General features: G+C 36.6%; 1 protein-coding gene across 2 annotated transcripts in view; it reads left to right on the forward strand.

Moving 5' to 3' along the window:
- Positions 1-13,030, forward strand: part of phip (PHIP subunit of CUL4-Ring ligase complex) — a 70,584-nt gene that overhangs the window by 48,279 nt on the left and 9,275 nt on the right. The window contains exons 23-32 of one of the 2 annotated variants that reach the window (XM_066700305.1): positions 161-374; positions 785-904; positions 2,783-2,890; positions 3,276-3,400; positions 4,507-4,589; positions 8,129-8,240; positions 9,559-9,620; positions 11,751-11,906; positions 12,709-12,829; positions 12,941-13,030. The exon at positions 12,941-13,030 is cut by the window's right edge and continues 36 nt beyond it. In XM_066700305.1, the coding sequence (XP_066556402.1) occupies positions 161-374; positions 785-904; positions 2,783-2,890; positions 3,276-3,400; positions 4,507-4,589; positions 8,129-8,240; positions 9,559-9,620; positions 11,751-11,906; positions 12,709-12,829; positions 12,941-13,030 (1,191 nt within the window). The remainder of the gene's footprint in view (positions 1-160; positions 375-784; positions 905-2,782; positions 2,891-3,275; positions 3,401-4,506; positions 4,590-8,128; positions 8,241-9,558; positions 9,621-11,750; positions 11,907-12,708; positions 12,830-12,940) is intronic. The other variant, XM_066700307.1, reaches the window with a different exon arrangement.

Genomic DNA, 13,030 nt, shown 5'->3' on the forward strand with positions numbered 1-13,030 from the left:
ATAACCAGAATAACAGAGTATGATTGCAGGTGGGAGTGAGACCTACTCCTGATACACTAGTCACAGAGTCCATGTCCTCTTTGCACATATTCAAATCTGAAGCAGCCAGCTGTGTTATGAGAATGAAAGAGGGATGGTGTGTTGGCTCTTGCGTTTTCAGCGACTACTCCAGTGATTATTCCGACTGGACTGCAGACGCTGGCATCAACCTGCAACCACCAAAGAAAACCGTGCGGCATAAAAAGAAGAACACAAGCAGTTCAGAGGAGGATGGTGAGAAGAAGAAGGAAAAAGAAAACAAGAAAGACCGGAAGAAAGAAAAAGGGGACAAAGATGGCACACTACCAAAGAAAAAGAAGCCAAAGGAAAGGAAAGTGAGTATTATAGTTTGTTTATTAGTTAGACATTCACAGATAATATAGAGAAAAGGCTGTTTTTCTCTTGGATGCTCAATCCTTGCTTCATTATACTCAACTAAAACTAAAAAGTGTATGTATTTGTAGATGTTCAGGCTTCCCGGTGGATCCTTCCATTTTCCATATAGTTCATTACAAAATGAAAGTGTATTGTTCAATCTGAGGTTTCTGCATTTCCCCAAGATATCTTTTACCCTGATAAGCCCCCTATATTCTTAAATGGTTGGTCCCTCACCAGACCAGTTACCAGTGGCTGGAAAACAGGACTTGTGAAGGAAAAGACCGCTTTTCCTTCAGGCAGATGCCTACTGTCTTTTGCACAATGTGAAGTCAGTTCCGCCTAATGGGGTCCTGGCTGTGTTTGACAGAGGCTGCCCGTGGAGGAGTTCCAGGAGCAGGGCCTGACGCTGGAGGAGTGGCTGCCCTCGATCTGGATTACGGACACAGTGCCACGACGGTGCCCTTTCATTCCACAGATGGGCGATGAGGTAGCACCCTTACTATGTAATTCAGATTCAGTTCTTCCAGTGCAATGTTTCTCCTCGGTTTGCCACCCTCAGCTCAGGTATTCTTCTTCACTGAAAGGTGGTGTAGATTGGAGAGATTACTACTTGCTACACTCACTGTCTGTACATTATTTAATGACATAGGCTTTATAGCAAAAACTAAGTCTGGAGGATCAATATATTTATGTATTCTGTAACCTGTTTTCTGCTAGATCTAATGATTCCTAAATTAGATGATAAATATATATCCTTTTAATTTTAAAAGTGAGATTCATCAAATATGGGGACACCAATACTAGTCCTTAGAGTACGCATTCCCTTAGTCGTCTCAAGGGAGGCTTCAGCAGATCTTTTCATGGTCTTTTTATTGACTAATTAGGCTTCCATGCACGAAGTACTGGAAGCCTATTGTTTCTGTTAGGATTTTTATTATTATTATTATTATTATTATTATTATTATTATTTATTTATTTATTTTCCTTCCGCCAAAACTTCAAATGCCCCTAAAACGCTCATACATGCATTAAAACTCACGAATCTCGCAAGTGTTGTAGACACAACGTATACCTACAAATGCAGTGAAAACTATACGTCGGTCACATGGTGCCGATTAGAGGTGAAATTGTGAAATGGTACAAAAATCTTCTTCTCCAAAACCAACGGACATATGCATATGCCACTTCATATACATGTGCATACCTTATGCCCCACTATTACGCTTGTTCATCAGAAGTTGCTCGGTCTCACGCTTTGTCCGCCAGGCTGCGTTTTCTGATTCAAGCTTTGGCGCCTTCTACTCCATGCCACTTACACCCACTGTGCCACAAATTGGCATGCATGACACTAGTACAGAGTACTGCCAAGGTTGTTAAAGGCGAGTTGCCCCAGTGAAAAACATGGGTGCTGTGGGCCAATGAAAAAAAATGTATGCGCTGCTTCAGACAAGTTACACATTTCCTGCACACTGGAATGCAGTACACACATGATACTCAGCACCTATGTCTATGTCTGTGCATTGAGCATAAAACCTGATAATTACATTTGTGAGGTACACAGTTAAGCTGCAATGTTGGATTTAACATGTGTCCGCGTGCGAAAATGAAAACAGCTGCTCAACCGGAACTCTAAACCCCAGTGCCCTGAAACTTTGCATGTATTACATAGACAGTGCTATCTATCACGTCTGCAAGAGACAAGTGACTGTGTGGAACAACATGGCAGCCAAAAGAAAAAGACTGCACGAATGTAAAATACACGTATTTATAAAAGCATGAAATTGACCCCAGAAAAACCTTTCAGCAAAATTAAAAAACTCACCAAATTGTTTTACATTACGTCACTTATGACAGCAAATATATTCAGAACTATAGCCTAATGAACTTAAATTGTCAGTGATTAAACTAGTAGAAAGATGTGTAAAAGTTGATGAAGCCAAGTTGATAGGACACAAAACCTGGCTGCTCTACACCAACCAAAATGACAGCTTCACATGTTAGCCACATCATGACATTCCTTATGTAGACCTCTACCTCCATTATGTGGCCAAACTTGGGAATTGCATTCTGCATCTTGAATGACACATATATGCTAGAATTAAGTCAAAAATACAATGGTACCTTACATCATTGAAGTAAGCAATGAGGAAATTGAAATTAAAGTCCACTGATTTAGAATATATACCTCAAATGAAAAAAATGCAAACCACAAATCTATACTACAGTGGATTGAAATTGAAAATTACAAATTTCATAAGACATACATTTCAACTTCAAATGCCTGCTCAAATCTGAAACCTACTGATACAACATGGAAGCCTTAAAAGTTGCATGCAACTTCTAGTAACAATTTGTTTTCTTGTAGGTCTACTACTTCCGTCAGGGACATGAAGCCTATGTGGAAATGGCCAAGAAAAACAAAATCTTCAGTATAAACCCTAAAAAGCAGCCCTGGCACAAGATGGAGTTGAGGGTAAAACATAACTTCAATACTTTTATTTATATTTTGTAAGACTTTACAGAAATGCTTTATTTAAGAAAGGCACCCAGGACTATGCATTCCCTCCTACATTTCCACGTTTTCTAGTCAAATAGAAATTAGGAGTCAAGTGACGTTTTTTCAGTGCTGATTATTTACAGTTTGAATGTTATAAATTATTTGAAATTGAAAACTCATTGAACAACAATTTTGGCAGTTTGTATTTATTCTCTTTGAAAAAAATTTGCCTCGTTAATAAATACACAAACACAAACTTGTCCCAGCCAACATTGAGAGTGTCAAGTGTTGAAACGGCCCCTTGTTTTGAATGCTTCTTCCCAAAGATGGTTTTACACAGAAATGTTATGTTTTGTAACAGGAGCAAGAACTGATGAAGATAGTGGGGATTAAATATGAAGTAGGGCTACCCACCCTCTGCTGTCTCAAGCTGGCTTTCCTTGACCCAGATACTGGCAAGCTAACAGGAGGATCTTTTTCAATGAAGTAAGTTCTGTTTGTTATAGAGGGCCAAAAAACATGCCTGTCTCAAGCCTTCTGTCAGCTGCTGCTCTGTTACTGTGTTAGCTGAGGTAAAGCCCTGCTGATAATTGCCCTTTTAATGATCAGTAATAACATAAAAGCTCATTAACAGGTGTACATGAAATTACATAGCAAAGCCGAGATGCGATCATTGTGTGTACTTTGCTGGCAGTTACTATTTGCTAGCAGTCTGGTAGAGAAATCATTATTCTTTTCAACAGTGATCTGAAATGCTCTTAATTGTAACCTAATAATCAGTGCTCTTTAATTACACTATCAAGCATATTTTATCAGTGATTGGGAAAACCACTTATAGCAATAACAAAGACACCATAGTGTATTAAACTGAAGTGATTTGCTTGCTCATCTGTTTCAGTAAGATTAGGTCAGAGAAGAAAAAAATTATATAAATGATATTCAAACATGAGTATTTGTATCAGTGATACTGATAGTAGTTGTTTTATCAGTTTTTATTTTGTGGAAAGAGTACTTAAATTCAGTTCTTTTTACCTAAAGTGACTCTAGAAATCTTCTTGACAGCTGTAATGTTTGTCACGTGCAAAGTTAAGAGATCTAAGATCAGACCTTCTGACTTTTGAAACCAGTAAAAACTCCACTGGATTGCAGATGTCCTATAGGTTGAACTAGGTCCCAGGGGGCTGTGCATGACTGGACAAACTGGGTGGAAGCTGACCGATTTATATATTAAAAAAACAACTTGGTTTTCCACAGACAAGCAGCTCCTGTGGCTTCTTAGGCAGCTGCAGGTTCAGGGTGTTAGCTATCCATTTGCATCTGATGCTCTGATTGGTGGGACTGTATGGCTTTTGGGCATGTGCAGGGGTTGGGGGTAGCAGATGGCGTTGACAGTTTATGGATCACATGATGCACACCTTTTCAGTGCAGGAGTGGTAATGGTGGAACGAGTTTGGTGATTGGACATTCCAAAATGGGGGTAAAGGGTGACGAAAATAAAGATTCTAAATAAAAAAGATGAATAATTAATAAAATTAGTAATGGTAATAGTAATATTGATTTTATTGTTTGCTTATGTTTTTTTTTATCCATAGGTACCATGATATGCCTGATGTTATTGATTTCTTAGTCCTTAGAGAACAGTTTGATGAGGCAAGAGATCGACAGTGGAGTATAGGTAAGTTTAAGTGTAACTGAAATCTAGTGTGTTTTAACATCGTGCTTTTGATGAATGTAAACTTCAGTAAAAGTTATTTCCATCCCATTTTGATCCCAGAGCAAAATATCCTCCTGAAATTCTGACATGAATTCTAAAAGAACAACTAAAATTTTAAAATAATGTCACACAACAAACTGAAGGAATAACTGCAAATGTCAGTGTGTCACGATAGATGTTTATTAGTTTCTATCCCACAGAATCGATCTGAAAGCTGATTGGATAAGGAATTGTTAGCCTATAATCCTTAAGCATATATCTACCTTTCTATAACCCCATTCACACTGAAACAATTGCCGGCAATTGCGTCATTAGAAAGGGAGAGTTATTGATGAACCAACAGGTTGGCGTATGTAATGCTAACTATTGTCACACACATGTCAGATGTTATATACCAATAAATCATGCAAAATATAATTTCTATATACAGGCAAATGTGTTACCCCGTCACACAGAGTTCATTTTAAACAAAATTGTTTCGGTTCGTTGCTGTGAAACAATGTATCGGTGTGCTCGCTGTTCAGGCTTGTCTTGTGTACAAACTGCTCAGTTCGTTTGGAAACTAGCCTGGGCTCGTTTTTGTGGTTCACTTCTGTATTTTCTTAGGACTCGGATCACTTGTGTTCATATTCAATCAAGTGAGCTCCGTTCGTTTTGTATTAATGAAACATATTTACATTTTACATGATTAGTTAATATGAAATGGCAGCATAACAGGTACAATAACACATGAATATGATGGCAGTAAAGTAACTACATGCAGTAGTCTAACACATTTGACAGTCTACTTACACAACCGAATAATAAACGGCCACGTTCAGGTGCAGAATGTGTGCAGACCTGACCAGCAAAGCAATTCATTTTCAGAATCTGTGATTGCCTGTATCATGAATGCATCCAATATTTAAACATACTCTATGCAGTTACTGAACACAACAATATGCTGCTATACTTATGAATGTTATAATCAGTGTTGCGCTGCCGAATGGTGATTGTTTTGCCTATATTCAATAACACAGTAGTGTGACATCCCCTAAATATCCATCTAGGAGTATGTTACTGCTACTGTCATGCCAGACATATAGAGCTACTTTACATAATACATTAAATGAAGGATTGCAACTTGTTATTTCTGACACTTATTTCCTCACACAAACAAAAGTACAAATAAGCCGCAAAATGATTGAAAAATGACTGGCTCACACACCGCATCTTTAGATAAAATTGTACACTCTGACTTATATATATTCACTTTAATTTGCGTTATATTCCATTTAGGAAAAAAAAATAGAAATACCTTTGTAACACCCTTGATGAATATAGTGCAGATTGTCAGATTGTCAGATTACTGATGTTACCGTTAACAATAAGTAAATTTAATAAATACATAAATACAGATGTTATCTTAACTGGTACTGTACAGTCAAAACTACATGTTATTGGGTGAAATGTGGAGTTCGTTTTCTTTTTGAAATAGAACAGACTTCCCAGTGTCACATTCAAGTTTGCAATGGAACCGAACTCCGTTATTTTGCCAAATGGACCACCGTTTTTGGTGATTTCAGTTTCGGTTCATTTGCCAATCGAAATTTGTTGTTCACACTCTTCTCCAAAAGAACCGAACCATACTGAATACGAAACAAACCTCTAGTGTGAACCAGCCTTTAGACTGCATTACAGTGACACTGATGGTAGTTTTTATTTAATTTGATTGTAATGCAGTAATGTCAAACTTAAAAAAATAAAAAAATTGAACAGAATATTGGTCCAGGTCTCCTCTCTCGAATTCACATGCTTCTGTAGCATCTGCTTCCTGCAATTTTCTGGCATTTCAGTGGGAATGGGGTGTAGGAGTTTCACGGACATGCAAACTTTAGCACTGTATTTGAATTACATATTACATATTTAATTTTTTCCTTCTGCAATTCCTAGGCCTTTTATTTCCTAATATTTATCGGTCACATAACTGAAAGCTGAAGCAAAAAAAAAAAAGTCAGGTGACAGTTAGGGATAGGTACGAGTATTCGAATATTCAAAGGCACGTTAGTATTCGAATACTTCTGAGAGTAGTCAAATTCTGTGCATGTTAAAAAATTAACATTTTAATTATATTGTTAAACCTTCATTAACGGTAACTACATTTAATATGGTAATGCTAGTATATACGGTTTTCTGGATGACAACATAAACAAAAGGCACTGAGTGCACATGCATCAGAATTGTGTGCCCAGTTGCCTGTGAAACCAACACGAATTTGACTAATAACAGGCATATGTTTCTTATATTTACTGATAAATCACTACCTTGAAAAATGTGCAATTAATACAACCACTACCTGATCCATTGACAACAGTGTCAGGACAAGGTATATTTATTTTAAGGAATCCCTTACAAATAAAAGTTGATGCTGCACACGATGTTATGAATGTGGGATTCTTTAAATTAGCAGACACTTATTGTAATTGATTAAGCTTGTGTGGAGGTTATCCAGGAAAAAGTGATTGCACTGAATTTGTGAAACAGATTCAACTGAAACAGTTTGAGTTAGTTATGGATCCCAGAGTTTTTTGTGTATTCATAATTGCTATATAAATGTATTGGTTGTTCTTAAGAATAACTTCTGCCAAGTTGGTTACAATCAGCTATAGGCTGTGACTGTACATTTCATACTGCTACACTAATGCACATGGGTATTATACACAGGACAGATTTGAGCAACACAAACATGCACTTTTAATACTGGAACACAGTTTAATTCTCACACAGAGAAGTAATTACAAATATCTAAGATACTTAACTTATTGTTAATGTTAATTGGCATTATGGTACAGGGAGAAGTCATACACATTTGTTATTTTTGTAAATGCGCAGCTCAAAAACAAAAGAAAACTAGATGAAACAGCAGCAGATATCTTGAAATTAACACTTAATTATTATTTTATAACAAATATCATATTTGTAATTTATGTAATTTGTTTTGTTCAGTTACTACTTTAGAAAATGTGGTCACCATAGCTGGTATCCCACTCTTACACCGGAACCGGGAATGTTTTTTCAAATACTCTTAAATATATATAAAAAAATAAGAATATTATTCAATTAGTGAAAACCCTTCAAATGCCCATCCCTAGTCACAGTAAACCCCACAACCCAGGCCATAATTCAGCAATAAGATGCTCAGTGGTATGTCAGCTTGGCATCAGTGGCACAAAAATGTCCACTGCACCACCTTTAGGACCATTGTGTTTTTGGGGTGACTGACACTGGGTTTATGAGCCCTCTCAGCTTTATAAGTCTTCTCTGCTGGGGTTTGGTTGTATTCAAATGAATTGAAGATGAATAAGTGATTTTGTGCACATCAGTTTAGGTTTAATAGATATCTAACATATTGAGCTTGATACCTTTATAATGTAAGTTTATGTGGTGTCAAAGCCGCTGCCTTAAGGAAGGTTATAACTCTTTAATCTGGGGTTCTTATAATCTTTTATACCCACTCTTAGGTGATCGTTTCCGTTCTGTGATTGATGATGCCTGGTGGTTTGGAACAATTGAAAGCCAGGAGCCATTTCAAGCTCAATATCCTGACAGCTTGTTCCAGTGTTACAATGTCTGGTGAGTAATAGTGTGATATTCTATTGCCTTTCATAACCTGCACAGTTCACATTAACACAGCACTGCTCACAAAACAATAGAGATATATTTGTCAGCTTCTAGGCAAATGTTTTTTTTATGAACATGTTCATTAAAGAAAACATTTAATGAAATGCAGTATTTATCTATTTAAAGATACTTCACTAAACTACCAGACATAGATGCTTTGAAGAATTCATGTTATTCTTACCTACTTGAGCTGCAGGTGGTAATAAGTTAAAAGTTTTCTGAATATTTGAGTTAAATGGTTTCCATGCAGTACTATTCAGCTCGTCCTGCCTTTGTTGTACCAAAAGTAAACGTATGGCCTGTTAATATGTTTAGTCTCAAGTTACCCTGTCAGTACACAGTTCCTCTTGTAAATCAGGTTTTTCTTGTTGAATAGAATACTTAATTATTACAGTAATTAATTGTATTTTAATTTAAAGTAAGCTGTATTGAATTATGAGCCAGCTTTAATTAATATTCATATACAGCTTAATCTTATAAATGGTACATTTTTCATGTGTGTGTGTGTGTATGTGTATGTGTGTGTGTGTGTATATATATATATATATATACAGTGAGGGGAAAAAAGTATTTGATCCCCTGCTGATTTTGTACGTTTGCCCACTGACAAATAAATGATCAGTCTAATTTTAATGGTAGGTGTATTTTAACAGTGAGAGACAGAATAACAGCAAAACAAATTCAAAAAACGCATTTCAAAAAAGTTATAAATTGATTTGCATGTTAATGAGGAAAATAAGTATTTGATCCCCTATCAATCGGCAAGATTTCTGGCTCCCTGGTGTCTTTTATACAGGTAACGAGCTGAGATTAGGAGGTTGCCACAAAACGGGTATTGCAACACATTTACACATTGATAGTATTTTTATATTAGTTGTTGTATTTTGTTCACTATATTCATATATAATATTGGTAGTACAATAATTCAATATTATTGTTCAATAGTTTACCCAAGCAAAGATAACTGAACTAGGTGTCTGTAAAAGGAAATGTGTTTTGTAAACACAATTACCTCCCCATTTTAATTTTTCCATGCCACAGGAATGGGCTAATGGGTGAAGGGAATCCAAGCTGTTCATAGTTACAGCAGTAAAAAGCTCAAGTTACAGTTAAAATGAAAAAGTTAATAGACTGAAATCTGCATATGTCTCTATCTGTTGTTTAGAATAGAATTGGGGGGGTTGTACTTGTTTCTATTGGTTACAACCCCTTTCGACAGTTAAAGTTTCCTTCCATTCAGTTCCATTAACAGCTCTGATCTTTCCCCTAGTTGGGATAACGGTGATACAGAGAAGATGAGCCCTTGGGACATGGAAGAAATACCCGGTGATGGTAGGGGGCTCGACCATATCTTCCACTTATAATATACAGTGAATGTTTGAATGTATACATTCAGTGATATACCTTACAGATGTTTTCTTCATTGAATATTTATTTGTCAGGTTTTCTGGTACCAGCTATGATGTATGTGGTACACTAGCCACTATTAAAAGAAACATTTTTTTAAATATATATATAATGTATATATTATAGCCCTATTAAATGTCACCCCAGTGATATATGTATTGATAAATGTATGTAAGAGTTTGTTCATGAAAATGATACAGCTGATATGATATGTCAGTGATGCAGAACTTCTATTCTGTGTTGTATCACTGATGCTGAGCATTTGAAGAATACAGTTATGGGATCAAGAACACAGGAACATTTTTAAAACATACCAATATACTTTATTACATTGCGTTTACTCACATAGGCTACTGCTTATCTTAATCCTAGAGTACAGCAAGATATATGTAAGGGTATCAAATGTAAATCTTTCTATCATGTACTCTAGCTGTGTATTGTATATTCACATTCTTAGACTTGAGTATGGATTCGGTTAGCTCCACAGGGAAACATGCATTCAGATCCATAAGACATGCATAATGATAATGTTATTATAGGGGCTAGTGTGTTTAGTTTTTTAGTTTTTTCTTGGGGTGGATGTGGTGGAGAATTTATTTATTTTTTCCTCATGGTTGTCTGGAAAAAGATGCATGTTCATGAAACTGAACTAGCTAATTAATTCCATATTTTTTTATGAAAGTATCAAATGAAACCTGTTTAATAGAAATAACATCACAGGCTCCATGTAAATGAGAAAAAAAAACACGTGGTCTGCTTCACTGTCAAATTACGTGCAGCGCATACAAATGAGAATGCTTTTAAAGAGGATCCCTTGAAAACCCATTACACTCGACTGCAGTTGCTTAATAAAACGAAAGATAAAACATACCTTAAACACTAGAAATTACAAATGAGAAAATATTGCAGGCTACTTGTGTGATTTGGAGAGCATTGGTCTATAATGCAGTGGTGACCAATCCTTCCACAAATAAAGGAAGTGAATGCAATTTATCTTTGATCTCTAGATTTTAATTAACATTGCCAATTTATGAATTAGTAATGAGCATTTAAATTTGTTTTAAAAATTACCCATACTGATTTAGAATCTCCAACTTGGCTTGGCTTGGTGCTAATACCATTGTAGTAACATCGGAGACATGAGGACAGATGCATATCCTCTGATAGATGTACTTTCAAAGCGCTTTCTTTAACAAAGCATTAATACACCGTAACAATCGGTCATACTTCATTTGTGTAGCTGTTTAATTTATTTTAGATGTAACTCCATGACAAATCTGAAAATATTAACTTGATTTAACACAAATGTATTAAAACCATGGCAGCAAGTATCAGGTGTTTGAATTTTAATGTTGATTGTAATGTAAACATAAATCTGTTTGGCCATGACTCTAAGAACACCACTCTATCATGTGTTCCTGGTAAGAATATCAGTTCCCATGCATCAACATATAGACAGCTGTCCTTCAGGTTAACACTGATAAAAGCAAGCACATAGAAGTGGTCCTTTTTTAAAATTAAGCATGATTACACACCTTAATGGTAGTTTATTTTCTTTTAAATTGTGCTAATCCAGATAACGAGATAGATGCCTCATTTAATTGCAGTTGAATATACTATATATGAATATATATGAATAAAATTGTTATTTGCAAAAACTCCATAAAAGCTTTTCCATATTGGAACATTAGAGACATTGTTACAATTGACCTTTTTAAATCTCATCTTAAAACCCATTTATTAGGGTGCTTTAAAAGTCTTATTTATAAGGCTTTTAATATTTGATACCTTGTTCTTGAGTTTTTGTTTGTAATTTGTCTGCTTATGTGTGCAGTGCCTCGAGATGCATGTGTAAGTGGGCTCTCCATAAATAGAACTGATCGATTTGAAAAAATAAATATGCACTTAAATCTTCATACAGGGCAAGAAACTCACAAACCACAGTCTTATTGTTGTGATGTTTAAAAAGGGAAAAGCTAAAGATGTACTGCTGACTGGCATTGTGACTCTGACCAGGCAGGAGTGGCTTAAGAGCGGGCTTTCGTGTTTCCCCAGCAGTGTTCCCGGATGAGCTCGGCCTCAGTGTCCCCCTCACTGAGGAAGAGCACCGGCAGCTGCTGTACGTGCCCCTGGAGGGAGAGTGGGGCTCCCGCACCCGCGACGAGGAGTGTGAGAGGATCATCGCTGGAATCAACCAGCTCATGACACTAGGTATGCCCCGCCCCCTTCCTACCAAGCCCCTGTCCCCCATCCCGACCACTCTGTACACCACTATCACAGGATCAGTACAGTACTTGGGACAGTCTGTGCCTCACAACCAGCTGCCTAATGTTTTCAATGATATTGTTTCCAAAAAAGCGTTGGTCTGAACCACTGAATCTCCCTCCCTCTTTTGGGGGGGAAAAAAAAAACAACCCTAACAAAAAGGGATCAGATTCCAAGTCCTTGAATGAATTTGAAAATGAAAGCTTCCATGTGTTTCCTGCACATTAATTAAAGGGTGGTCTTTCTTGAGAATAGTATTTTTTCACCACACTGTTGTTGAGTGATTCTGTCATTCATTTATGCTTTTCTTCCTGAGAGTTTGGACCAGTTTAAAACAAAACTTTTACCCACCTGCTAATAAAAATGCTCAGAGCAGGACTCAGAGGTAGCCTTTTTTGTCAGCAGCTGCTTTGTTCCAGTCAAGAATATAACTGCTATCAAGTACAGATTTGCAGTTTTAGGTTAACCAGTGGGTCGACCATTACATTCCTTTCATTCCCAGTCAGTTTGTCATCCTAAGATGTTGATAGATGTTAACAATGTGAACTTGTTTGAGTGCTTTTACGATCAAATGTTAATGATCTTCAATTCTCTAATGTTTGTGAAACGTCTTCTTGACCAAAATTGTAGAAAATTTGTTGTTTTCTAACGTGCAGGTTTTAAAGCTGTGCATTTTGTGTGTTCATAACAAGACCAGTATTTTTGGATTGTAATTCTGTTTTTATAATCATTTTTCCTCCCTTGTTAGATATTGCTGCTCCGTTTGTTTTCCCTGTGGATCTTCAGGCGTACCCTACATATTGCACTGTTGTAGCCTATCTCACTGACCTCACTACAATTAAACAGAGGCTGGAGAACAGGTTTTACAGGTAAGCTGCACTTTTCAGGGGCACTTGACTTTAAATGTGCAAGTTCCCATTGGGCCCCTCTAATGTTCTGCTCTCCTGATTCATTATTGAAGTCCTCTTTTATGTTGTTAGGCGGATGTCATCTTTAATGTGGGAAGTTCGATACATAGAGCACAACGCACAAACCTTCAATGAACCAGGAACTCCTATTGTAAAAACAGC

The sequence above is a fragment of the Amia ocellicauda genome, chromosome 1 (genome assembly GCF_036373705.1).
Source record: "Amia ocellicauda isolate fAmiCal2 chromosome 1, fAmiCal2.hap1, whole genome shotgun sequence".
NCBI classification, from domain to species: Eukaryota; Metazoa; Chordata; class Actinopteri; order Amiiformes; family Amiidae; genus Amia; species Amia ocellicauda.